At 44.0% G+C, this 25,410-nt stretch overlaps 1 protein-coding gene and 2 long non-coding RNA genes across 3 annotated transcripts in view; 2 read left to right on the forward strand and 1 right to left on the reverse strand.

The window, feature by feature from the left end:
• Positions 1–9,214, forward strand: part of LOC117209825 — a 176,763-nt gene extending 167,549 nt beyond the window's left edge. The window contains exon 4 of the long non-coding RNA XR_004487992.1: positions 8,965–9,214. This is a non-coding gene — a long non-coding RNA (uncharacterized LOC117209825). The remainder of the gene's footprint in view (positions 1–8,964) is intronic.
• Positions 9,215–9,294: 80 nt separating this feature from the next.
• LOC117209816 (homeobox protein abdominal-A homolog) overlaps positions 9,295–25,410 on the forward strand; it is a 33,197-nt gene continuing 17,081 nt past the window's right edge. Inside the window, exons 1-2 of the mRNA XM_033452224.1 lie at positions 9,295–12,715; positions 16,343–16,375. Of these exons, the coding sequence (XP_033308115.1) occupies positions 11,962–12,715; positions 16,343–16,375 (787 nt within the window). The 5' untranslated portion in view covers positions 9,295–11,961. The remainder of the gene's footprint in view (positions 12,716–16,342; positions 16,376–25,410) is intronic.
• LOC117209823 lies at positions 12,709–22,296 on the reverse strand. Its single transcript, XR_004487991.1, has 3 exons — positions 22,218–22,296; positions 14,363–14,469; positions 12,709–12,825 (listed from the first exon to the last, which is right to left on the reverse strand). It is a non-coding gene; the product is annotated as an uncharacterized LOC117209823 (long non-coding RNA).

Raw genomic sequence — 25,410 nt, forward strand, 5'->3', positions numbered from 1 at the left:
CACGCAACCCTTGCATGGCTCGGACGGCTCCTTTCCATTCAACGTCACCCTCAAACTCGTCGCCGTAAACGTACAAGCTCTGGTCCTAGCTTGCACTACCCGCTAATGTTGCGTCTATTTTCCATGAGAGAACGTCCTTTTTAAAGAAATGAACTTTAAAACGCAGGTTCCAAGGCTTGAACGTTCGAATATCGGAATTGAAAGTTTAGACTTAACAGTTGTTAATCTGCGGGTTTGAACGTTTGGAAATTTATGCGCTGGAAATCCAGACATTTGGAAATTAGAAAATTAGAAAACTTGAAACTTGCAACCTTTTATTCGAGGATCGTTCGAAGAACTTTGGAAAGTCGAATGTAAAAGTTCGCAACTTGACGTCCAAATTTGAGAACTCAAATTCTTCGATTAGAAAATTGTTAACTTTGAATTTACATCTTGTTGCCTATAGTTCTTAATCGTTGTCTAACGAAAAAAGAGTGGAATCATACGGATTTAAACGATGCAATATCGCTGACAAAAGAATATTCGCTATCTGTATCCCGCAGAGCAGCGACTATGCTTTGTTCGCGATCGCGGCACAAAAAGGATCCTTGAAAATGATGCGCGCGGATTTTGAACGGCTCTCCCTCGTGTGCTATGAGAGCTGGGTCGACTTTCAACGGTAATTCCTCGCGTGAGACAGTAGCTCGTAACGTTTTTATTAAGCAGTTAAAATTTTATGAACGTTTTCGCGATTGTCGTGTCAGTGTGCAACGACCTGCATTGTTGAGCGAGCCGCATACCGATTCTACGGAGTTTCGGTTTAGCAACGATAGATGTCACGAGTTACGCTTCCCCTCGTCACGTCCGCTAATCCGCTACTTCCTACGTCTTGTCTGCTCGTCGCTCCACCTCGAGATTTTAAATAAATCATGCATGGTACGTGTCCCTTTAAAATACACGTTTTCCAAACACGAAGTATTTCCTTGATGGAGATATTTGTCTTACGTCGCAGAATGTTAATTGAATAAAAGCTGGACAAGCAAATCAGACACAAAAGAGTCGTGAGATTACATCGAGTAGACCGTATTACTCGAATCTACTTGGAACGTACTCTTAACCTTACGATCTCTGCTCCAAATTGTCGACTAGTAGACTTTTTAAACATTTATCTGCCAAGTAATGCAATCCTATCTTTTTTTATCACTGCATATCGTTTCTATCGATATCGCTATACTCGATAATACTATGATTTAACGATACACGTGAGATGTTTAGCTGTTTGTGAAAAGTTTCTATTATTATGCAACGCAGCAGAGTTTCGTCGGCCTTGCACATCCGCCCTGGCGTGATTTTCAGGAACTATGTATCTCTGACGGTATCCTGAAACCCCCGTGGAAGCATCCGGGGCATGGGGGTAAGGGAGGGTTCGCCAATCAGTTCTTGTCTGATCGGTCGGTTCTGCAGAGGGGTTGGCAACACGTGCGAAACAAGGCAGAGCCTAACGTTCGACCACCCCTCGGCAGATGACGCTACCATATCGCCCTGTGTTTCGAGCTTTTCGCAAATTCCAGCAACCCTACTGCCAAGGGATACTATTGGTCCTTGCGTTTGCGACGTGCCTGGCCGAGTTTTCATCGCGACGCGAATCGATTCGATATCCTAACGTAGCAATTTCGTCATGGAGGGGCACAAAGTTTGTATAACAGGCAACCTTGAAATGGATGAGGCAACTAAGCAACATTAATTCGTAATTACTAGGCTAATCCATTCACGCGTGTTCGATAGCGTATAAATTCTTTTCATTACCTATTCCAATCGGGTGTTTGAATTGCGAAAGCATTGGCAAGAATCCTGACTGTCGTGATCAATAATGTAAATCCGAGTGGTCGATCGACTAACTAATTTTGACTACAGAAACAGGTATAGCGACACTACGGCACGAACCAACAAATTTCACGCTGGCACTTGACACGCCTATGATTTAGTAGACATACGTAAAGTAACAGGAATAGTCAGAAGACGTTTCGGCCAGTGATTTACAGTCTCGCGAAGTTATCCCGACGAAATTCAACACGGGGACTCACGATCTTCGAGCTTAAGCCGAATTTACACTGTTTCACTTTGGAGCAACACCGCGGACGAACGTTGCTTTCGTCGTGGCTTCATGGCTGGATAAACCGCGTTATATTTCTCCAAAGCGAAACGGTGCAAACGCGACTTTATCTTAATTTCACGATCGAACAGGTTTCCAAAGTCGAATTTGAAATAAAATTTCGAAAGCATCACCGTGTCGTGGATGGCCATTCCTTAGGAAAAGGTAGGAACACGAGGTCCGCAACATGCTACGCTGATAACAACCTAACGGCGATATCGTATGTTATTAGAAACGAAGTTGAGGGACAGAAAGAACGAAGTGGAAGACCAGAAAGAAGAAAGCCGAGGCGAGGAGACTCGCGGCAGGCCCAACTTCCACTATTAATAAAATTTGCGACGCGCGACCGTTCAATTTACGGACCATGTGTCTTTGTAAATTTCTCAATAATACGTTCTCGTTCCCAAAAGTTGCGCCGGCAGCCAGTACCATCGGCGAAACGCAAAACACCGGGAATGCACCCGCCTTTCTCTTTTTCTCCGCCAGACAAAACGCCGTAATGGCGCGCAACATGCTCGACCAGCGTCTGGGATCGCCATTTTCTGAGATAATATTTCCTCGGACCAGTTCCGAGCACTGTTCCTCCGACTCAGGGATTCCACCTCTCGAGGCGTAAGTCGCAACATAATTTCGCGATTACGATGCTATCAGTTTCTTTCTGCGGATTAGTGGATGTATATAGACCTGGGTCTTAGTTAGAGAAAATAGCTGAACAAGTAAATATTAACGTGGAAAATAAGCGTTGCAAGTAGAATAATTAATATGGAAATTGCTCGATATGAGAAACTTCATAAAAAGATGTAGAATTAAGCATTAATTATAATTAGAAGTACATAGAATTGCTACGTAGTAACATCAAGAAACCAATGCTAGCGAATGTATTATGGAGATCGTTAAAATTGACAGTCAGAAAGAGAGACAGCATGAGAAATACACACCAGATTACTCTGGCAACGAGTTTCAGGGAAACAAGAAACGTTTACAAAAAGCGTACCAGCAAAAACACGTTCGACATCCAATAACAGAACCTAGTGTTACCAGGAACACCTAACACTAGCGAACATTTAAAAGATCAAATCCGTATCTAATCTCGGTTCTCTCACTCACTCACCGTCATTTTGCGCGCATAACATGCAGTTCAAGACGAAAGAGAAGACGGAGGTGAGAGAAGCAAGGGTACAGCGCTGTGAATGCGAACGAACAACGATGGCAGATGAAATCATCGAGTGTCCAAAGTCGAGTGAAGAAGACTGGGCAACGTAGGAAGGAAAAAGGAGATCGGTAGAGACGAACTGGAACGCTGTTCGGGGCAAGAAATCGGGAAATGTCGGCCGGTTTAACCGGCAGTCAGCGGTAAAAGTGAAGTGGGGGTGTACCCACGCGTGTGCACGCTTCCCGGCCGGGCACATTTTACGTTTTGATGGCGCAATAAACCGGCGTAAAGCAGCAGTAAAACGCATCGAGTCACAAGTCCGCTCTTTCTATCTCTACCTATCCCTATCGAGCTCGCTCGCTCCGCTAATGTCGTTAAGTGGCCCGCCCCGTCCGCGGCATCGTCACTGTCTCGCACACTTGTCGTCCCGCGTTCCGGACCTTCCGCCACGTCATTACGTCACTGCGCGTCCTGTCGCGTCCGTCAGACTGTCACGTGCTTGGCAACCCAGCGTTTGGCAGGTCGTTCGCTTCGCGATCCTCTTTCGTTTCGTTCGGAAGGAACGCGTCGCGAAATACCGCGGCCGATTCAGTCGCGCCGATTCTTCGATCGTGCGATGCACGTGCACGTCAGAGAAATCTGCGATTTCAGTGGCGAGCGGATACACGCGCGCCTATGCGCGTTTCAGCGATTGGAAGAACTGCAGGAATAAGGGGGCAGTGTTAGAATTGAAATTGTATTTGTTGGCAGAGAGCTGAAGCTATAGGTTTATTATTATCGGATGAGTATGAACGGAGATTCTCAGAAGCCGAATTGGCTAACTCCAGTTTTTACGAAGTTGTCAATTTCGCGTTAACCAGCCACGTAATTCGTATCGAGCATCTTAAAGGGGAAACGTTATTTTCAGAAGTTTACTCGTCATAAGAAGATAGCGCAAATGATTGCAAATTCAAAGGAGAATTTCCGGATACGATATTTGGAATTGTCAACCCTCTGTGCGTTTTAACTTATATGGACAAATAGAGTCCGTCTGTTTGGCTTTCGAGATACCTGATTTATAGTACGTTTAAAAAGGCGATTTGGTTTTGATTGATCTTGATTTACTGAAATTAGTGGGAAATGAACCTGCCTTTTTATTGCGGCACCCCTTTAACTAGGAACGATGGAGCGGAGTTGGTTCGAGCAGTAGGGAATTGCGCGTGCGCGTCGATGTTCGAATCATTGGATGCTGGCGGGAATTCCGAAATAGAGATTCCTCCCCCCTCCCTTTTTTTTTTTAAGTCAATTTATATGGAAACAGTGACATAAACTTTCGACCGTAGCCATAACTGTATTTTAACGAAACCCTTGTTTCATAAATGCTATTTGATACATCGACCTTGTTGGACACTTTGTAAACAGTGTTGTTGAGACGCAAGGTGAACGTGTTTGGTTGTTTAAAAAATATCACGGTCAGAGAAAGGACATCTTTGTTTATTTCAAATTTGTATTCCCGTGACTCGTCAAATCTGTTATTCTTATTAAATTAAAAAAGAGATAGTTGTCCATTGTTACCAATTTATTAAGCAACGTTCGACAAATATTGGAACGAACAAATCGATTGGACGTATGTTTCGAGGAAACGGTACCATAACGATGCGGGGCTTGCGTAATTTTCAACTTTTCTAGCGTTAAATAGGGGTAAAAGAAAGCGTGCCAGCCGAATAGCGACAATTAAATTACGCGAAAAGATAAGAATCTCTTTTGACATGTTTACGATCGTCTGTTGAAATTATTCTTTTGGTCGATAAAAAGATACATCTCGTTCCACTTAACGAAACTCATGGGATTTAAGAACTGACCAGTGAAAGTTTATCTGTTTCTTTCTTTTTTATTTCGCGGTTATTATTCAACGATACCAGGCTCTGGTTTTTATGCCGCCGAGCGAACCGATGCTTGATATTTTTCGATAGAACATGGAAAATTATTATGGCCGTTGGTGTCGGTGCGTTCCAGGAATTGACCGACCAATTGCCGGAGTGCACCATAATCACCGTATTCGTGCATCACGGTTTCACCGTACTTTCTCGGAAGCGCCAATAAAATTGTTCGTAATGACAGGCCATGCGTCGTGAACGCGGACTACGTTTCCAGTCTCGACTCTCTTAGCGCTCCTTTTACAACGCCAGGTTTGTTTAACAAATTACGTTACATTTTTCCATAGTTCGCGGGAACACCGACTAAGTATGATGGAAACGCTTGCAAAAAATAGATCGCTGCTTAGGTACACGGAGCGCGCGATTAAAGCTACACATTCCACTTTCACGAACGACGCCCGTTACTATGTAACTACTAACTACCTGTATATTTAAAGACGATAAATCTGAACTACGTAATACGGTTGTTGAGGGAACACGCGAGAGATTAAACGAACAGTAAAATTTAGGAAATTAATATTAAAACGAAAGAAGAACGGTTACTCACGTAGGTGACTTTGGCGACTTGTGCCGCGTGTGTCTTCGACGAATGCTGGACAGGAACTTTTCACCTCCTGCGGTCCCACAGTCGGAAGAATCGGCAATCCGCAAGATACGAGCGGACGAAACGTCACGGGATCGTCTCTTATCTGTGCCTCGTCGGCGTTTTAGGGCCAATCTTTCTCCATCGGCTCGTCCTCGCGCTTTTTCTCGCCCTTCGATTGCGCCGCTTCGTTTTATCGCTGGAAACGAGAGATTCCGGATGACGGTCGAATTCCCTGCACATCTGCGACCAAGTAGATCGTCCTCGTAAAACGTGTTAACGACGAACGTGTCCTTTTCGGCTGTTAATTTTTTAAGCGTGTCTCGGATCGTGCCAGGAATCGATAACGATGACGCGTTCTAGATCGCGATGCAGTGTGCAATGTATGACGATGGATATTAAACATTTCCTATGACTTGGATGTGACTCTGAAACTTATTTGCGGTACGGTGCACCTCCACTTGGGCGAAAAATGCCGATGAAAGGTTATTAATGAAGGAGCTAGCGAAGATTATTAATAACAGAAATATACTAGTAGGATAGAAAGTGATAAGCATCCAGAAAGTATAATTTTGTATATACAAAATAAAATTATCGCGTATTTTAAACTTCGCTAACGTTTTACGTTTCATACGTTATAAATATATTATAAAACCCTGTTATTTATTTCTCATAGCGTGGACAATGTATTTAAAGAGTTCGTGCAATGCGTAACGAATTTTAGTACGTCGGAAACGTTTCCGCGATCGCAAGCGAAATAAGAAAAGCAATTTGAGATGGCAAAAAATGTTTGGGACAAAGTTGTAGGTAAAATACCCACGAAGTTCGCGAATTCCTCCTCGCTAGGTAAACAAGTTTAGCGCTAGACAAAGCGAGTCGGTAAAACAGTGGCGAGTAAAACGGGTCACGACCTTGATGCGTAATACGTCGTTATGACGATTTGCATAATAAATAGAACAAACTTTGCCCATAACCATTATCTTTTAGTAGTTTATATTAATATATCGTCTGATATAGCGCGTATAATATGTTATTCCAATAAAGTAGGCCACCGTATCTATATGTTTACAATATATTGCCATTTCATTCACTCGTAACAACTATGCATATAGTTTCTAATTGATTCGCGACACGTGGAGTTACGTGAAGTTACTCAACGTTGATTTATCATTAATAGTCGTCACTAATGGCAGTCGGACGATAATCAACAACTAATCACTGGACGCAATTAGTCAAGTATATTAAACGGTTGCCATGAGCCTATAATTTATTAACAGATACGTACGAAGCGATGCGTGCTATGTACAATTGTATGATACTCTATAACACGGAATTAATGAAATTTATTTCGGTAGCTCTACGAAGTAAATGCTGACAAAGTGCGTATACCATTATAAATCGTATTGCATCTACGCCAAATATCTAACGAAAGAAGCCGACCATTATTTTAGAAATGCCGTGCGATTACCAGTTTTACAAAATTAATTTCCATCGATCGTGTGCAACGTGGTAAAATATTGCATATTTACACAACGTCAAACCACCGAGACTTAATTCGCCTGCGCAACATCTCAAGTATATAACAGCTAACATTGTTGCGTCTTGCAGCATCGTATAGCGTTACAAATTACAACCCAACGTATTCAGTTGTTAAACGTTTCTCTTTCGCTAGTCGACGAGTTGTATTGCCCGGTTTGAACCGTTCCCCGCCGCGGCTAAATTCCTGGACCGTTGACCGGGCACAGAGGATGCCGGTACACGACCAGGCACACGGTTTGGCAATTCTCTTTATCTCCTCGAAGATGGCGCGCTAGGTGCCTCTGGTTTCAATCGCCAGGGCGTCACCCCGGTTCACCCCAGGTTACATGATCGTTCGGTAAAGGACCACCGCCCAATTTCTCTTTGCCTTCCTGCCACTCGTGGCTGCCGTGCTCTTTCCCCTCGGAATTTCTCTCGATCAGTAACCAGAAGGAAACTCGATGTCCGGAATTCCACGTCACATTCGAAGTTCCAAAAGAACCAGACTATCTCTTTATCCACGCTGCATCTTTCCTGTAGGCATGCATACCAATGCGGTTGTTCTACGTATATTCGTCCGTCTAGCTAGCTGGCTGTCGATGCCATGGTCGCAATTTACACCCCGCGGTGTTCCAGACAGGTATACACCATGCTACGTTGGGACACGGGCCCTGTATGTATACGGCTACGCGCACGATGGGGTGACCGACGAAACTGTGCATTCTGTGTCTCTCGGATCGAGTCGTGATCGTTCGAAATCGGATACTAGTCGAATTTAGGCACCGTGTTGACGAAACCTTTGCTTCGAATTTGATCGTTCTCTTACGTAACTAAGCATCGTCATCGTTGAGCCATGGATGATTGGTTAACGTACGTCGATAGGTTTTTAAATAGCTTGGATCGTTCGGATCGTGGGATGGAAAAACCTTGACAAAAAGCAAGATCGTCGATGTAAATAATTATGACAATTATTGCTTCAGATCAGAAATTGTTTTCAATATTCGAAAAGAGAATAGATCTGTATCGACGCATCGCAACGAGAAGAGATTATCCCTTTCTTTTTCCCTCCCGTGAATCTTTTTCCTGAGCCTGAAGCGGATTAAACCAGTTCACATGTTTCCCATGTATAAAAAAGGGTATAACCATCCGTTGTTGTTTAGGTCGTTTTCTGTATCGTTCCATCTATCGAGCCGTCCCGGCAACAAAGGGCGCCGAGGCATTTCTCCTTTGTACTTGGAGTTGCCATGTTGGATATCATTGGAACAGGCGGTGTCTTAAAGGATCGAGCGGTTTCAATGCACGGACGACTCTGGCCGGGGGTGGAACATTCATCTCCATAGATTAGCTTCAGAGGCACTACGTGCCATCCATATTCCGAAGCACAGACCGAGATACCTGAGGGACCACGCCTGTCCATTTCCGATCCTCCTTTCCCAATTTCTCAAGCATTTCTGTTCACGACTCAAAATTAAAGATTTCCACGGTGGATAATTTCTAATCGTCGAAATAAATCAGCTATTCGAACGAATTCGGTAGATTAAATTTCGAGGATGAGTAAACCGGGGATACCCATATAGTAAATCGTCCAGATTTCTATCTGTTCGCAAAAGGTATAATTCTGAAATGGCTCGCTAATGACATTTTTATTTATATTCTGTTTCAGGAACGGATAGCAGCGGCCAAGGTAAGTTAATACGCCAGCCTTTAATCGATCTTATCAGACCTAACTCGAAGCGACCACTGTATCCATATTAATCGGTCAATTAATTAGCGGGAGCGAAAGCTTGTAAGCAGATCGTAAAGTTAATCAAAAATCGACCACACGGTTTTACGTGGTTAAAAGTTAAAAGGCTTCGTAAAGTTTACGTTGCGTCATCGGGAACGGCTAAGAAACTGTTGTATACCGCGTACAATACGACCAGCCATTTACCTCTTGGCATTGAGTCTCAGCATGAAAACAAACAAGCCGCGTTATATTTAAACCGAGCCATCGAGCGTAATGAAGCTTGGTGGCCGTCCCACGAGCGGAAAGAGAGACGGAAAAAGAAAGGCGATCAATTAAGGAGAGGTCCTTCGCGGACGCGAGATAGTAACGAATAGGCACCTCTGTCCACTGCAGTGGCAAAAATCTCGCGATGGAGAACTTTTCCCGCCCCTGTAACTATTTTTCCACCCTCGCGCGACCGTCCACCCCTCTCGGCCCCCCTCTGGCCGCAACTAGTCTCGCTAGTAACCCCTTCCCACGGGCCCGCGAGTCGCTTCTTGCCCCAACCCTTCGCCACCACTCTGAGAACGCAGGAATGCCGCCGCTATTCCGACCGGGACGAGTTCAGTGGTTTCGAAGAGTCGAGCAGACGACGCGACGCTGGCGGAACGCGCCAGTTTCGCTTGCATATTCCTCGCGGGAACGGGAAAGAGAAGAGGAACCGCGGGTCTCGGCTAAATCGTAAGAGAATCGAGCGCCATCTAGATCGAAGTCGTTCCGAGAGGAAACCGAGATGCTCGCGCGGAGAACCGTGGCTATGAAAACCGATTGTGAACACGGCGACGATATTGCTTGTTAACTGATCGATTCGTAGAGTCTGCGTATCTTCTTCCGTGGTAAAATACGTAGATCCGATAGAGCGGAGCATCGGTGGAGCAAGCACGAAGCAATCGTGAATCGTGTTCCAAGAGAGCGAAAAGGTCTGGTGTGGATTGTTCGAAGGGAGGGAGGAGTTAGATAAAAAAAATCTTTGGTTTGAGACGAAAGGGACGAGATAATAAAAGGAGATAGATAAGAGAGAAGAGAAGACACGAGGGAGGAACGCAGCGAAAATTTGTGGAGATCCCGGAGGAAAACCGGAGACCGTCGGACGGACCAACGGAATCCCAGGCAAGCTAAACCGAAAGTTACGGGTACGATTAGAAAGATCGATACGAAATTTCAAACTGGAGAAATTGTGGGTGGCGTGTTTACGAGCTGACCGGGAGAGACACGAGCGAACTGTGGAGGCACGAGACGAAACGAAAGACGTGGCAAGCGTAAAAACGAAGGAGAATCGGACGAGGGAAAAAATGGATAAACGCGTGCGAGGCTAATCTACAAAAAACTGCTGGCTGGCTAGAAAGCAAAGCACGAAAAAGAGGGAGCGGCAAGGAAGAAAACGAGAGAAGAGAGCGTAGAGAAAAGGAAGGACAAGGAAGGAGGAGGAGGAGAACAGAGAAAGAGAGACGTATCGTGCGAGACGTCCGAAAGCTGCACAACAGTGTTGGGTATAAGGCAACGTGGTGAACAGGACTGCACTGGCAAGAGAGAACGCAGAGAAGAGAGTAGAGCGGTGTCGAGCAGACAGAGCCGAAGAGAGCAAAGCGGAGAGAAACGTGTGGTATGGACGAAACGCGAGAGCGTGGTGTAGCGAAGCGAGAGCAAACGAGAGGTATCCGCGGCTGAAAAGAAACGAAGAGAGAGCTGGAGGTATAGGCAGCAGCGAAGATCAGAGAGAGGCGAGTCAGTGTGGAGAGAGAGAGCCATTCATCTTGGCGCGCCTAGGCGGGCCGCGATTGGTCCACCTCGGATAAGGGAGCGGCGCGATTGGTCGGCTCTGTTTACCAGCTGGTACCCCAGCGCGCTCGAGGATCGTAGAAGAGAGGGGGGAACAGAACGGAGAGACAAGCGGCGCCATTATTGTAAGGGGTTACATTTAGCTGGCCGTGGGTTGTAGTACGCGGCGTTCGGGATAGGGGGCTATAGTACCTTCATGCATGGCCCATAAAGGATTCGTCGACTATCCGAGAAGTACGCAAGAAACGGCTTCTAACACCTGACAGGGGCCACGCTCTTCTCTTCTCTTCTCTCTCCTCGTGCCGTCGCCTCGATCGCCGTCGCAGCCCAATTTCCTCACTGGGACCGCTGTGTTGGATCAGCTGGGTGGGCCCGACCGACGAAAGACCCGCTGCTTTATTGTCGCTCGTCGTCCCGATGTGGAAGGAATCGTAATTACCATAAAGGAATCGTAACGTCAACCCGAAAACCATACCTGGACAGTGGATCCTTTTCGGCCCGGTGTTGTGATCGACTGCACGATCGTTCAAAAGGACACGCGACGGAGGGAAACGAATGATCTGGAAACGTTCCGGTGTGCCGTCTGCCGTCGCGAGCTATCCGGTAATCGCGATCATCCGCCTACTAGCGATATCCATTCTTGTTCGCTCGCGTCCGCTATCGTTTCTGTGATAATGTGTAAAGTTGCGTAAGTGACGATCAAAGTGGGGGTCAAAGGTAACGGATAAACAAGGGAAAGTAGAAAGACAGGCAGAGGAGGAGAAGGAGGAGGTGGAGGAGGTGGAGGAGGAGGAGGAGGAGAAGAAGAACTATTACGACGACGATTGAGTACGAAAAGTGAGAAAGAAACGACGGGACATAAAGAGAAAACGAATAATCGAACAATAATCGTGTACGTGCGTTGAGTGCAAACAAAATTTGGATCGATCCAAGATCGACAAATTATATTATTTAGTGATATAAGAACGGTGATCGGCGTGGAAGAGTGTGCGTGAAGATGAAGCAGCCGCTGGCAGATTTGCCGGCACGGTGTCGGTGTTGAGACACTGGACCCGGTCTCTGTGTCCGGGCGTGTCTTCGGCATCGAGTCCGAAATCGGCACCGGCTACAGCCGATATGAGTTCGAAATTCATAATCGATAGTATGCTACCTAAGTACCACCAACAGTTCCATCATCAACAGTTGTTCTCGAGCGCGAACCCCGGCACGATCCAGGCGTGTACGACAAGTCCGGCCACCGCAAGTTTAGAATCGAGTTTATCCGCGGCTGCAGTCGCGGCCGCGGCAGTGAATTACGCGCAACAGCACAATTCTCCTAGCCCGACGGGCTCGAGTCCACAGCACTCAGGAAGTTCAGCCTCTACGTCACCGGCTGCACGTACCACCTCTAGCATGTATCCATACGTATCGGCGGCAGCGGCGCACCATCATCATCAGCAACAACAAGCGGTAGCGGCAGCGGCCTTCGGTGCCACGTCCAGCATGGTGCCAGGCTTCGGTTCGACCGCGGCTTCGAGCGCCGCGTTGGCCGCGGCCGCGGCTGTCGACGCCGCCACCGCCGGTGACAAATCTTGCCGTTATACCGCCAGTCTTACCGGAAATGTCGCACCAACGTCCGCCGATCCGATGGTAAATTATACCCTTGGTCATCATCATCAGAACGGCGCTACACCTGGTAGCCTGGTCTCGTCCGCGTCAGCCTCGTCGGCAGTTTCCGCTGCGTCAGCCTCCATGGCTGCAGCTGCACAATTCTATCATCAGGCCGCCGCTGCATCGGCTGTCGTTGATCCTTTGACATCATGCCAACAACCTACCACCGGACAACCCGGCATCTCGGACATACCGCGATATCCATGGATGTCAATCACCGGTAAGTCCGTAATTGTTTTTCCGTCCTTCTCTCTGATTCTTGCTGATATTTCATACGTAACATGTATTCCTTTGACTTGCTTTCGACGCCGCTTCATGTCTAGCATGATTCTGAAACGTATGTAGCTACACGCATTAATGACCGAACGTCGGATGTTCTTGATAATGCGTCAGAGATAACGATATAATTGTATTCGTACCGTTGGATGAAAGTACAAGCAGAATGATCGTTAAAAAATAATGAATTTGCCGTTTTATTTATGTCTGTATTTATCGCTAGTCACGGAGAATGGCAGAAATTTGCAAGTTAAAACGTCCACCATATTTCGTAATAATAAATTAACGAAACAATAAATTACGCTCGACTCGAATCTAAATTTATCATCTCGTGTAAAATCGATAATAGCAACGTTTTATCGGTGGTCGGAATCATGGAAAATACATGAACTATAAAATGTACAAAATCTACAAAATTATAAATTTTTGCTCATTTTTTAACTATTGTGCGTGGCGAAATCATATGTCCTTTTTTAATGTTCCTTCTTTTGCTCTATATTTGTGTTAATAAAAAGAGCATGAAATAGCGTGTAAGAGATTATATTCGCAAATGACAAATCGTTGAATCTCGAGCGATAGATGGAAACTGACCTACGCTACACGTGTTTACAGTCATTCTTTCTGCAGGGGGCAACTATGTAGAGTATGTAGTTGTTAGAACATTGTTATGCCTCGAATGTTTCGTAAAATGCGCTAGAAGCATGCTCGAGCCATTGCTCGTGACCTGAACTAGAATAGAAATATCCCATAAAACTAATTGTAGCGGTATAGATATTAATATGTGTAGCTTTCTCGTGTAGCTAATCATATTAACCTATTTATTTTCGACCTTATGATTTATTTTGTACTTTTACAACATCAACTCAATCTGTTATCAGCAATATGAACATAATTTATATCTGATCGATCGATGATAACGGCCCAATTTACGTTATTACCATAACTCGTCGAAAAAGTCATAGCAGATACATAGAACGGAATTAACTAGATATTCTATGTTCAGTAGATCCGATATTAATAACGAATCGACAATAATTTTATTCCATAACGCGCACTTACCATTTGCATGTCATTATTCTTGGTCAAGTACGTTGCTCACATTGCTTTCGTACAACTTTGTAACTTGAAAATAGCGCCATGTGCGTTTTTCAAACGTTACACGAACATAAACCCGTTCTTTGACAGACTCGTTAATTTTCGTAGAATTCCATTTTGTTCCTCTTATTGCTTTAAGTTGTTATCGGCGCAATAAACAATACGTAAAAATTTCGTCGATTTCCAATTTACAGAAACAATAGAGTTGATCGGACGATAGCGGTATTTGCAATGTGATCATCGTAGACCTGAAATTTTTGCCCGATTCCAGCGACCAGCTATTCTCTGTGTTGTGTATAATGCATTCGGAGTACAGGTCGTATAAGCGCCTTTGTTCGAGGCAGTATTAGCGCGAACAAAGTGCCGACGGCATTTTACCGCCATTTACCGTATTTGTGACGGTCGGACAAATCCGTCGTCGACGTTGTGTTTTTCTCAACGACGCCCGTGAAAAGCATTCGCGTGTGTACGTGTTTTTAAAAGCAATTCAACTCACCGGTCTGCATTGTTTTTCGTGTTCGTGTCGTCGCGGTCGTCCAGATGAGTTGCACACGAGGCGATGCACGTCCTCCATCGAAAATGTAACGAGGGGGGCTGGGGCTTCTTCAAGGTTCGTTTCCGATGCCGCACACCAATGAAAATAAACCAATCCGACATATATAATTGGCTTTCGTGATACGTGCACACTTGCTTTGTCTTGTGCACTGAAGATAGAACGTTTTCTTGAAAGATCGTGCGATATCGTTCGCGTGAATCGATGTTATCTCGTCAGAGAATTTTCAACGGACAATGGCCACACTTAATTTCACAATAACGATATACGTTTGACCGTGTTTTTGAATAACTATCGATCTAATTCACTTCGTCATTTATCAACCGGTTGGTTTATGCTTTTCTAACGAACAATTGCTTGAAAATTTTGCTTCATTCGCTCGATGCAAATGGCGCGTAGAATTCACACATTATACGAATCAACACCTCCTAGCGTTCAGGCTTAAAATTACAGCAACGACGAAATTTGATAGAGCGCGCCACGATACGTACGCCATGTACGACTACAGTTCGATGAAGCCATTAATCGTCGTTGAATGTACAAATTATTTTTCAAAGTTCGTTTGGCTATCAATACTGTACAATAACGTTTCTCTTGCACCATATTACCACTCTTCCGTGCATTTTCCCGAACAGAAGATGCCAAGAAAGGATTTGTTCATTATATTTGTAAGTAATGTACATCCTAACGTGTTAACGTTTGCCATAAATCATATACCAACCAGTTTTCTGGTTATTTTTAAACCAATGTTTGTGAATTGCGTATTTTCGAAGGGAGAAAATTTTGCCTACGGCTAACGGGTACTGGGAACACGCACGAGAGAAGAATTTGACTTATGTAAGCCATACCCGCCGAGTCTTTCTAACATGTTTCAATGCGTGCTTCTTGTAATGTTTTTTTTATTGTCATACGGTATTCGTGAAACGAACGATCATGGTATCGACTTGATAACATCAAATCGACGTTTAAATCATAACGGTACAGACAGTGTCTGATTTTTCTCAACACGTGCTTCAATGTAATTTATAACGACGTTGGTTTTTATTGGGCTCTTGTACGGCAATATTTGCCTTTGAGCATAAGCAACAGAGGGAAAAAAAAGGTCGCGGAGAACTGTCTTCTTTTTTCATCCTCCATAGCGCAGCTTTATCGGGCAACGTTCGCAAGAAGTGTCTATTCGTGATTCAATAAAGTCCTTATCTGGTTTACGAGTGCGTAAGAATAACTTTACGAGCCGAGAACGAAGGGAACGCCGTCTCTCGCGGTAGTCACTCGAATGTAACGCAGCCGAGAGATTTATTGGGATAAATTCTATGCCGGGAATGGTTAGTGTCCGCGATTAGTCTACCGAGCGATTAATTGAAGACGTTGTACTGTACTCATGGGCAACGCATGTCGCGAGATACCGCTATGTCTCGGCTGAAATAAGAGGTTATGTCGTTCCGATCGGACCGTACGTTGCGATCATTGTCGTGAAACGGCGGGTACAGAAATCAACGTTTAGGATAATCTAGTGACATTTCGGTTTAATCGACGGAACAGACAGAATGGGAACGGGATTAAGCGGCTGGTGCGCTGGAACGTTTCACGATCGTGCTTCTAATCCACTTTTCCAGCAGGCGAAGTTGCAGCGAAGGCTTTGCGTGCTGGAGTTGCCGCGAATTTCCTACTTTCTAATTGCGTATCCCTTGGAATAAGTTTTGCTTACTTGCATGCGTCCTCTTCGTTTCTCTGTTATTCTTTGTCTCTTTCTCCTTCTCTTCTCGACGAATGTTTTGGTCTTGCTGTGTGTGTACGGTTCGTCTGTCTGTATGGGTAGTTTATCTGAAGTGTGCATGCTTTTCACGGGTGGGTTGAAGCGCCCGATAATCTCCGTATCGGATCGATTGACACTAATTACGACGTTTCTATTTTTGCTTTCAGATTGGATGAGCCCGTTCGACAGAGTCGTGTGCGGTGAGTACCATCTCATTGTTATTGTCGTAGTTATTTCGCTGAAACATTTTGGCTAAAAATTTTGTTTACGGAGCGTTGATATTGAAGACGAGATTTCTACTCTCTGGTACTTATCACCATAGTAAGCGAGGCTTGCACGTTTCACAAGTTTTTAAAGAATTTCAATGCTGAGCGGAATTTTGACATTGTCAGCGTGAAACGACCAAGGAGATGAAACAAGACCCCAAACACACAGGGGCCAATCTGTTCTCAAGCGTGCGCTGTTGCCACATATGGCAGCCATATTTTCGAACGTAAGAGCCGGTTTCATTCACGAAACGCAATCATACGAGACGATTACCAGTTTTTCATGGCTTCTATTTCAACTGTCGGTCACATTTTCGGTTTTATGATCGATTCCGCGATTCGTATTCAAAACCATCGTACCAAAACAGATTATTAAATTATTCAGCAACGCAAGGTGACAATTAGCTTATCAACAACTAATTTCTTCTCCATTGTTTCTTTCGTCGATGGCTAATCGGATTAGATCGAAGGCGCATAGGTTGAACGAATACACCAATTTTCACATATATAGTCAATCCGTAAAAGATTCTTCTTCGCAGTAAAAGTTTAAGCTTGAAAAGATTCAAGCGATAAAAAAAACAGTGGCCGCGCGCCATTAAACTTTATTCACAATTTCCCCTAACAATATACCCGTGAAATAAGTTGTTTTAAAGCTAATTCGTACGCCTGTTTCTGCCGTTTGATCTCTCCCAGATGATTCCCGTAGTTGTCGCCTTTATAAGATGGCGCTGTTCGCGGATTCATTGCGACGTAAAAAAAGTGTCCTTGGAGAACGCAAGCGGTCCGTGTGGCGCTCCAAAGTGTGTCAAGAAAAGTCAAGGGCACCGCTTAAAGGTCGTTTACTCGAATCCTGGTGCCGGTAGCACGTGCTACCGACTCGTACCCTATTCATTTATGTTAGTTGCGCATGCAAGAAGGACATGTATACACCTGTCGTCAGCGTGATAATGTTGGCCGCAAATTATACCCGTGACTATGTTTTATATGGCCTATTACGGGCTCACAATGACGCAGTAAATAGCGATTAGGTGAAATTAAAACTTCACCTATTGGACTTATCGCGATGTTTTGTTTACATTTGGTGGATCATAATTTCAAATAGGAATACGGGTGCGATTACGACAGGAAGTCGCTAGTGTACGATGGGAACAGTTACCTGCTGGTAAATCACATCCAAATTTATTCATATAAACGAAGCACAATTGGCCTTTGTATGTTCCGTCGTGCCGATCCTACTCTGGGAATAAACCTGTTCCTTCGATAATATCTTCGACAGTGAAATTGATCATTGAACGTTAATGCCTTTTTGAAGAATTATTATCTGAATCGTATTACGATTCGCGATATTTTTAAACCAACGTATATATCTTCGACTCGAATTTGCGTCGAGTCACAATCGTATCGGCGCTGCGTCCCGTCTATTCGTCTGCGTCTATTCGTGTTTTTTAAACATGATTCTGTAAGCAGGTTTAGAATTGCTGCTTTAGGAGATAATACGTAGCTTCTCCGGCGCCATCCACGATAGACGTCTGTGCGCGTCGAGAGCGCGAAGGAAACGTGACGTTAATGCATTTGGAAGTTGGGGTGCGTCAGCCGAAATACCTGTGGGAATGTTGCACAGAGACCTCCAGGATGCTTGACTAATTGTAATTGAAGTTATGTACGCGAATCAACGTTAGCCCGGGGACACACGATGCATAATGCATCGTCCATCCGTGGCGTATTTCTTCCTCCCCTATCTCTTTTGCATCGACAATTGCGAGTCACAGACCCGCCATCTTCTCCACCGGGATATCTCAGCGATTGCGTTGTAAAATTAGTCAAGACGTTTTTATTAACGTCCCCCGGCTTTATTTTATGGACTGTGGAACGACGAAGATAAATTCGTTGCTAAAATCTGCCACGTCGTGTTTTCGCGTTCGCTTCTTCGCTGCGAAAATTCTCAAGTTTTCGATAAATCTACAGATGCGTTTAAAACGAAGGCGTCTACTGTCGAAAAAGCTGCTTCGCGACGTGATAATAAATAAAGGATTTCCGAAATTGGAATTCGTCGGAAAGGGCAAGTTCTGAAATTGCGCGATACTCAGTCGCATTCGCTATGAAGTAATATAAAAATAGCACTTTGAATTCAACTCAAGCGGCGTCATTCTTTTTCTTCCACTCGCTGCAATATCCGTCGTCGTGTCTATGGACATAATCTATCGCCGGTACGTGAATGTACTACGCTTTCCAGTATAGAATTGGGATTGGTGGCTGGGTGGCTTCGAAGCCTGTACCGATAGAATACCATGGCATCTCACCTTAAAATTCTATCTGCAGCAAAATTTACGTACCCGCGTAAATACGCGTTTCTCCTCTGTCGAATATTTTTTAGACGTATGCACATCGAAATATGTTTGAAACGTATGACGATAGAGGGTCGACGGTGATTAACTGAAAAGCTGTAGCTTCCTTCGCGGAGAGAGAAATGCGCATTGCGACAAGTTATGCATACGTCTTACGCACGCGTTTCGCGTCGTAAAATTAGGAAAGAACCGCATCCATTTTATAATACAGAATTAACTTGCAGATACGTATATATCTAATCTTTCACTGGTGGTATGTGAACGTACTGCATTTTGAGGTCAGGGATCGGCGGCCTGCTGATGGCTCCATGGATATTCCGCGAGTCTGTTTTTCTCTGTGTTCGTTGCGTACTTTCATCCTGGACTGTGACCAAATTTTCAGTCAATAACTTATATAACTACGAGCAATTGTATCTTCGCTATTTTGACGGTCGCCAACAGTCATGTTGGATAGGTAATGAATATTAATTTCGTTCGTTAATCGTATACGAAGACGTTGGAAGCCTTCGAAATAGTATAAAAATGTGAGAAACTTGTACGATAGTTGTATAATTCTATTTATTGCGGAATGTTTGACGCTTTCACGATAAGAGTCGTTGGTTAGTAAACATCTACTTGCATTTTGTGTATGTTTAGCAATCAGCAGATAATGTATAATTTATAAACAGTTCGATCTGCTGGTAACAGTGCGCGAGCAAACATTCTTGTTAGCTTACTCAGGACTATACCGCACAGCCGTGCCGTGTTTTCTCCACCCCTTGATTAACTCTCGCTGCTGCTGTGTCGTTCCAGGAATCGTTTACCCCCGTAACCGTAACGGAGAAGAGCAACAATAGTAAAATCTTCTAAATTACAAGCTGCGCTCCTCCTCTTTTTACCTCACCGTTGAACCGTTGACGCGCACTCTGGGAAACATGGCGCATTTATTTTACTTCCTGTCGCAAAAATATAAAGCACGGCTAGACAATCTACAAATAGCATTATATCGTCGTGATAATATTTTCGCTATATATTATTTTATAGCGAACGACGACTACATACAAGGACGACGAGTTACATCGGACAAATAATCTATTACAGTGAACGATAAATCGACCGGCGATTATTCCAGACGATAGGTTTAGGGTGTGACGGGTTGGAGCAATTTTTGTTAGCCACCTTTCCATAATACCGCAGTTCAACGAGTCTTTAATCTATCTCTAGTCCGTAAACGGGTGTGCGCATTTTGATGCGAGGGCTCGGTAGCCTGCGGACGTCTACTTGGATTTCGGTGTGTACACAGGTCTAGCACGAGATAATGTATAATTTATAATCAGACCGTTTCTCTGGCAACAGTGCGCCACTGCATGGACTGAATCTTCCGCCCCAAAAGCCGCCAACCCCTCATTAGCATTCGATGATGGCTGCCGCGTCCTGCAGCGTCCGTATTATCCCATTTCATCGTTCCTACCCCCCTACCTGGGCTTCTGCTCGTTTCCACCCGCCTTCGCTCCTCCCATTTTCTCTCTATGTCGCTCTCTCTTCCCTATTTTACACCTATCCCGTCCTCGTCCGACGCTGTACCGTAGAGTCCATCAAGCGGTAGAAGAAGAGCGACGCAATTTGAAATTTCGAATAAAGAATGGTCATTTTTTCTTGAAAATGACGATATCATGGACCTTCGGATAGTATAATACAAAATTAATAGATATTTCATTTGTAGGAATTTTATCTTTTTGAACGACAAGGCTATTTCACTCGACCCCTCGGGTATCCTTTCGTTTGTATTGCCGCAAGTAAGAAATTCTGTCGAGGGTAGAGGCTGGAGAAGTGCGCGACGTTAAGGGTAATCTTGGAAGGTGATTGCGTTCAAGAATTCCGGCGGGAAGCCTCGCTTCCGCAGGCTGAGAGAAGTCGGAGCCAGGTCAGGACCGTGTTGTCACTGAGATTATTGAAACTGCAGTTTTATGGGCCTTAAAAGCAGTTTAATTGCTGTTATATAAGTGTTTATGCGCTGCCAGGTTTGGCCTCCGCCTGCGCCACCCCAAACGTTTATTTTATGGTCATACGACGGCGCGTACCCCGTTTTGTCGCGTGCCGAACCCATCATACCAGTCAAATCCTCCGGACGACCGGCCGATTCTAAATGTCACCGTAGATTCACACTCAAGCCTTCTTGGAAAAATACCTTCTGTCTTTTCTCAGGTCGAGAGAACAGCCTCGAACCTCTCTGCTCGACGGTTATTTTCGGTTACTCAAGGTAAACCTTGTGGGATCGTCATAAGCACGAGTTAGCTATGCTTTCCTTTTTCTTTTCTTTCTCATTAGCTTCTAATCACGATTATTGAAATATATATGTATATGCAATAGCAATTAGTCTTATTTATTCTATTATCAGTCATCGATCTTGTGTGTTTTATGTAATTTTGTTTATTGACGAAGTTTCATACTCGATGTACGTATAATCGACAACGATTATTAGTATTAGTAGTATTATCAACTACTAGTTTTTCAATGCCATAGAAACTAAACGTCAAACGTGCCAATTGCAAATATACGTATATATACGTTTCGTTACAAGTACGCGTATCGTCCGCTTCCATTCATACTTATTCATACGATATGCTTTATTTCGAGGTTCTCGAGTCCTCTTCGCTCATTTCCTTCGCTGAAATTCTCCGGCCCGGTCACCACACGTATACGTTTCACGGCGATACGCTTTATTTTCACAACGATAATATGCAAACGATTATGTCGCGTGCTACGTTACAAGTCGTTACAGATTTACCAAACGTCCAGTCAGAATGTTATGCGATCGAATAGAATCCTATGGCGAATATCGACTTCGCGCAGCTATGATATATATATTTACTATACGATATACAGGGTGGTTGGTAACTAGTGGTACAAGCGGAAAGGGGGTGATTCTATGCGAAAAAATAAGAAAATATAGAATAAAAATTTTTCACTTGAGACTGTTTTCGAGAAAATCGATTTTGAATTTTCGCTCGGTACGCGTGCGGTATGTTATAACGGATCTCACCATAGATCGTTGTCTCGATGGAAAAATTAAAAAAAAAAAAAATTAAAAAAATTTTGTTCTATATTTTCGACTTCTTTTTTCGCGTAGAATCACCCCTTTTCCGCTTGCACCACCAGTTATCAACCGCCCTGTATATATATTATACGATATATATTATATATTACGAAGTATATTTACTACGAAGCATTTGTCTATTATCTCGCTGTTTTCCCTTCTTTCCTGAATAAAGTAACAAGCTCCAAAGACATACACCGCGGTGATTGTTTCAAGAATCGTGTTACATCGTTTTCAGAGAGCGAATGAATCTTTTTATTCTCTACGCGAGATGGATTATTATACGCGTTCGTTTGTTAACAAGACGAGTGATAAAATCGTAATAGTGGGTGTATATTAAAATAATTTTAAATACCTGTACAGAAGTGTAGTATATGCTGGTCGTAATCGTCGCTCGTTCGTCGTCTACCGTTTCACTGTACGCTCGCTAGTCGACTGTGTAACTCGCTGTAATGAATGACCTACAGAGCACGTTCGTCTATTGATATCGATCGGTGGTATTACCAAAACTATAAACGTAACTCCGGTTGACGATTAGAAGAAACAACGGCGATAATGTTTTGTTCGAAGTTTGTTTACCTTCGTACGTAGCAAATGAAAAAAACGTTGGCACCGTAAGGCACATTGTCGCTCTTTTTTCGTTTCGTATTTTCCGTTCGCTCATGTGCCGCTACATCTACTATTTATTAGCAAGTGTAAGAAAATTTCTCCAAGGCTGGTCGAATTTTACAAGGTCGACCCTTTTCTTTAGCCTTTTTTACGGTTTCACCTCTATTCCGAAGACTGGCTTTTTTTTCCAAACCTGACGTAAACTTTCACCGCGCACCCTTTGTCGAGAGTCGCGCGCGCTCTTTGCCATCCCTTAAAAAGCAGTAAAGTTTACGGGGAAATCTATTACGACAAGGAAAGAGCTAAAAAGCCGATGTCTCTCGGTGACGTTCGTAAATCATGGTGGTTTTCAGCCGAGTGAAAGTAAAGGCTTCGTATCTGTTATAGGAATCAATCAGGTTGTATCTGTCCGAGGTTTCACAGGTTTTTTACATAAATCCGTATTCTACAAACGGGACAACAAGTTTAACGTGGAAATTTCATTAGATGAACGTTAAACAGATTTTGTTCAATTTGATCGATTAATTTTATTTTGTCTCGAATTATTATTGTTTCAATTGACTCTGCTATTTATCATTTTTACGTTGCTTCTATCTTCCTCTTTTCTTTAAATAACTTTGTTATTAACAAACATTGTGGAATACACGAAAGTAGCATATATGTGGAAAGAAACTGTCTGTATTTTAACAATGTCTATTGAAATATAACGTCACATGGACCGGAAGGGAACAGCAGCGTTTAAGTTTAAAACGATCTATTTGTCAGAAGATTCTCGTTCTCTGCATCAACGGGGAAGTTGAAATTACCGAGTTAGTTGAAATTCAGCGAAGTCTATGAAAACGCAAATAGTATCGGAACCTTTGTCTCGCACGGATGAATAAGAGAACATGCAAGTTGCGGTTTCGACTGGCGTAAGAAGCCGCACACGAGCGTGTTCTAATTTATAAACTCGTTCAGCGAACAGATGAGCAGGGGAGCCGTGGTCGAGGCGGTGTGTGTCGTGTTCCATCGTATATTCAGCGCTGCCATTTGCGCAAGCGGGAAGAAAGGGTCGGAAAAATCGAACTGTAGACTGTAGGTGAACAGCAACCGGAGAAACACGGACTCGCGGCGTATCCCATTCCAGGAATACCGATAATTATCGTAGGGGGAACAATTTATCGTAATTACACTGGCGGCGCTATCTGTTTCTCGATAGCTGGCGAGTCGGCTCGTTCGTTTTTCCAGCAGCGTGTATTTCTTCTTCTTCTTCTTCGTTTCCCCTTCGTTCGAAGTCGTCTGATGTTGCACCGTGGGGGGAAAAAAATACGCGAGACACATAACAAGGGAACAAGAAGAGGAATGATATTTCGTCTGCCGTGTTATTTCTCTCGCCTAGTTCTCCAACGTGCGTGTAGAGGTTTTGCAATTTTTCGGTTGGCGAGAACGTTTCCAGGTTGAATTATTCCAGGAAATTCGGCTTGATTCTCGGCGGAGCCGGCAGGCCGCTGCTAAATATTCAAGTTAGTAACATTTTGCGCTCGCGAAATTACAAAAGACTGAGGCATTGTACAATGGTAGGTAGTTAGAGTAAAATAGTGCGCTCGCCACGGCCGTTTGGCCGGCTCTCAGCTGCTAACAGGATTTTGTTAAAATACGATTATACCTAGCGAGAAGGAGGATTGAGATAGCGGTAGGTACGACCGTTCTAATGAAAACTTAGGTTTAGAGGTTGGATCGTCGCATAGCGTCTTGCATACCAATGCTGTCTGGAAATTCATGAGGTCGTCGCTCGAATTACCGGAAAAATAATTTCGCGGTCGATTTAAAGGAGAGCGCCTTAATTGCGAGTTGCATTCGCTTTGCATGGCAAGAGAAGCCGAGTTTGGAACGTATCCTAATCGTCCGACTTGATTTTCTTTATTTTGGTAAAAGCGTAATGATTTTTCTTCTTTGCAAAGAGAGAGAGAGAGAGAGAGAGAGAGAGAGAGAAGTAATTTTCTCTGTTCGTTAGGAATAATGTTACACAAGGCCGGTTCTCGGCTAACTGTCGGCTGCATAATTCCTCAAAATCCAATTACTAATTCGAGAGAAGTTGTCCTCATCGACGGCGAATACGCGTAGAAAAGGAAATTGCCGCCTCTTCGAGTGAATTCGAGCCTTATTTCCTCGACAGCGTAGCCGCGATTAGCTAAAAGTTCCACTATAACAAACATCTCGTTTGGAGTTTTCGTTGGATATCCTATTCTTGCAAGCAGCCGAGTTTGCGTCCAACTTGTCTTCATCGCTATGCCCGAAACTTTCAACTTTAGCGCGGCGTTTAAGAGAAAAATTGCATCTCTCGACCGAAACTTGGGACATCTCGGCGTTTCACGCTCGCTCGAATGCACAGTGCAACCGGAAGCAAAGTTCCTTGCTTCAAAATGAAGATGGCAGCGTTTTACATTTCATTTGGTCGTAGACAAAAGAAAGAACGAGGATCTTTCCTGTTTTTCCCTCGATCCTCGCGTCGAAATCCTACTCGTGAAAATGTAATCGTCCCTACGCGTCATCCTGTTACATCCGAACCGGTGAAAAAATCGTTTCTCTCGATGTTAAAATTTTTGCACGCCTCGTTTCACGTGCACCTCGCGTCGATAGAACGAAGTTCGAAAAAATCAAATCGAAAGAGGTAAGTTTCAGCCGACAGATATGGAGGTGCGTGACGGTCGTTAAAACTTGGAGAATGTCACTTGGTAGATATAACACGGACAGAGTGTTATTTTCACGGTCGATAAAATTTTACGGGAAGGATAGAACGATCCGGTGAAATATGTGACGAATAAGGATGTGCGAAGATCGTTAAATAGCCGTAGAATTCCTCGGCGTCTACCGACAAATCGACCATCCTTTAAATCGGTTCTACCTGATCGTCGATTAAATTAACCGATTATTTAATTAAATGCGACGACGTCCAACAA

This window comes from Bombus bifarius, unplaced genomic scaffold (genome assembly GCF_011952205.1).
Source record: "Bombus bifarius isolate JDL3187 unplaced genomic scaffold, Bbif_JDL3187 scf7180000007968, whole genome shotgun sequence".
Taxonomy (NCBI): Eukaryota; Metazoa; Arthropoda; class Insecta; order Hymenoptera; family Apidae; genus Bombus; species Bombus bifarius.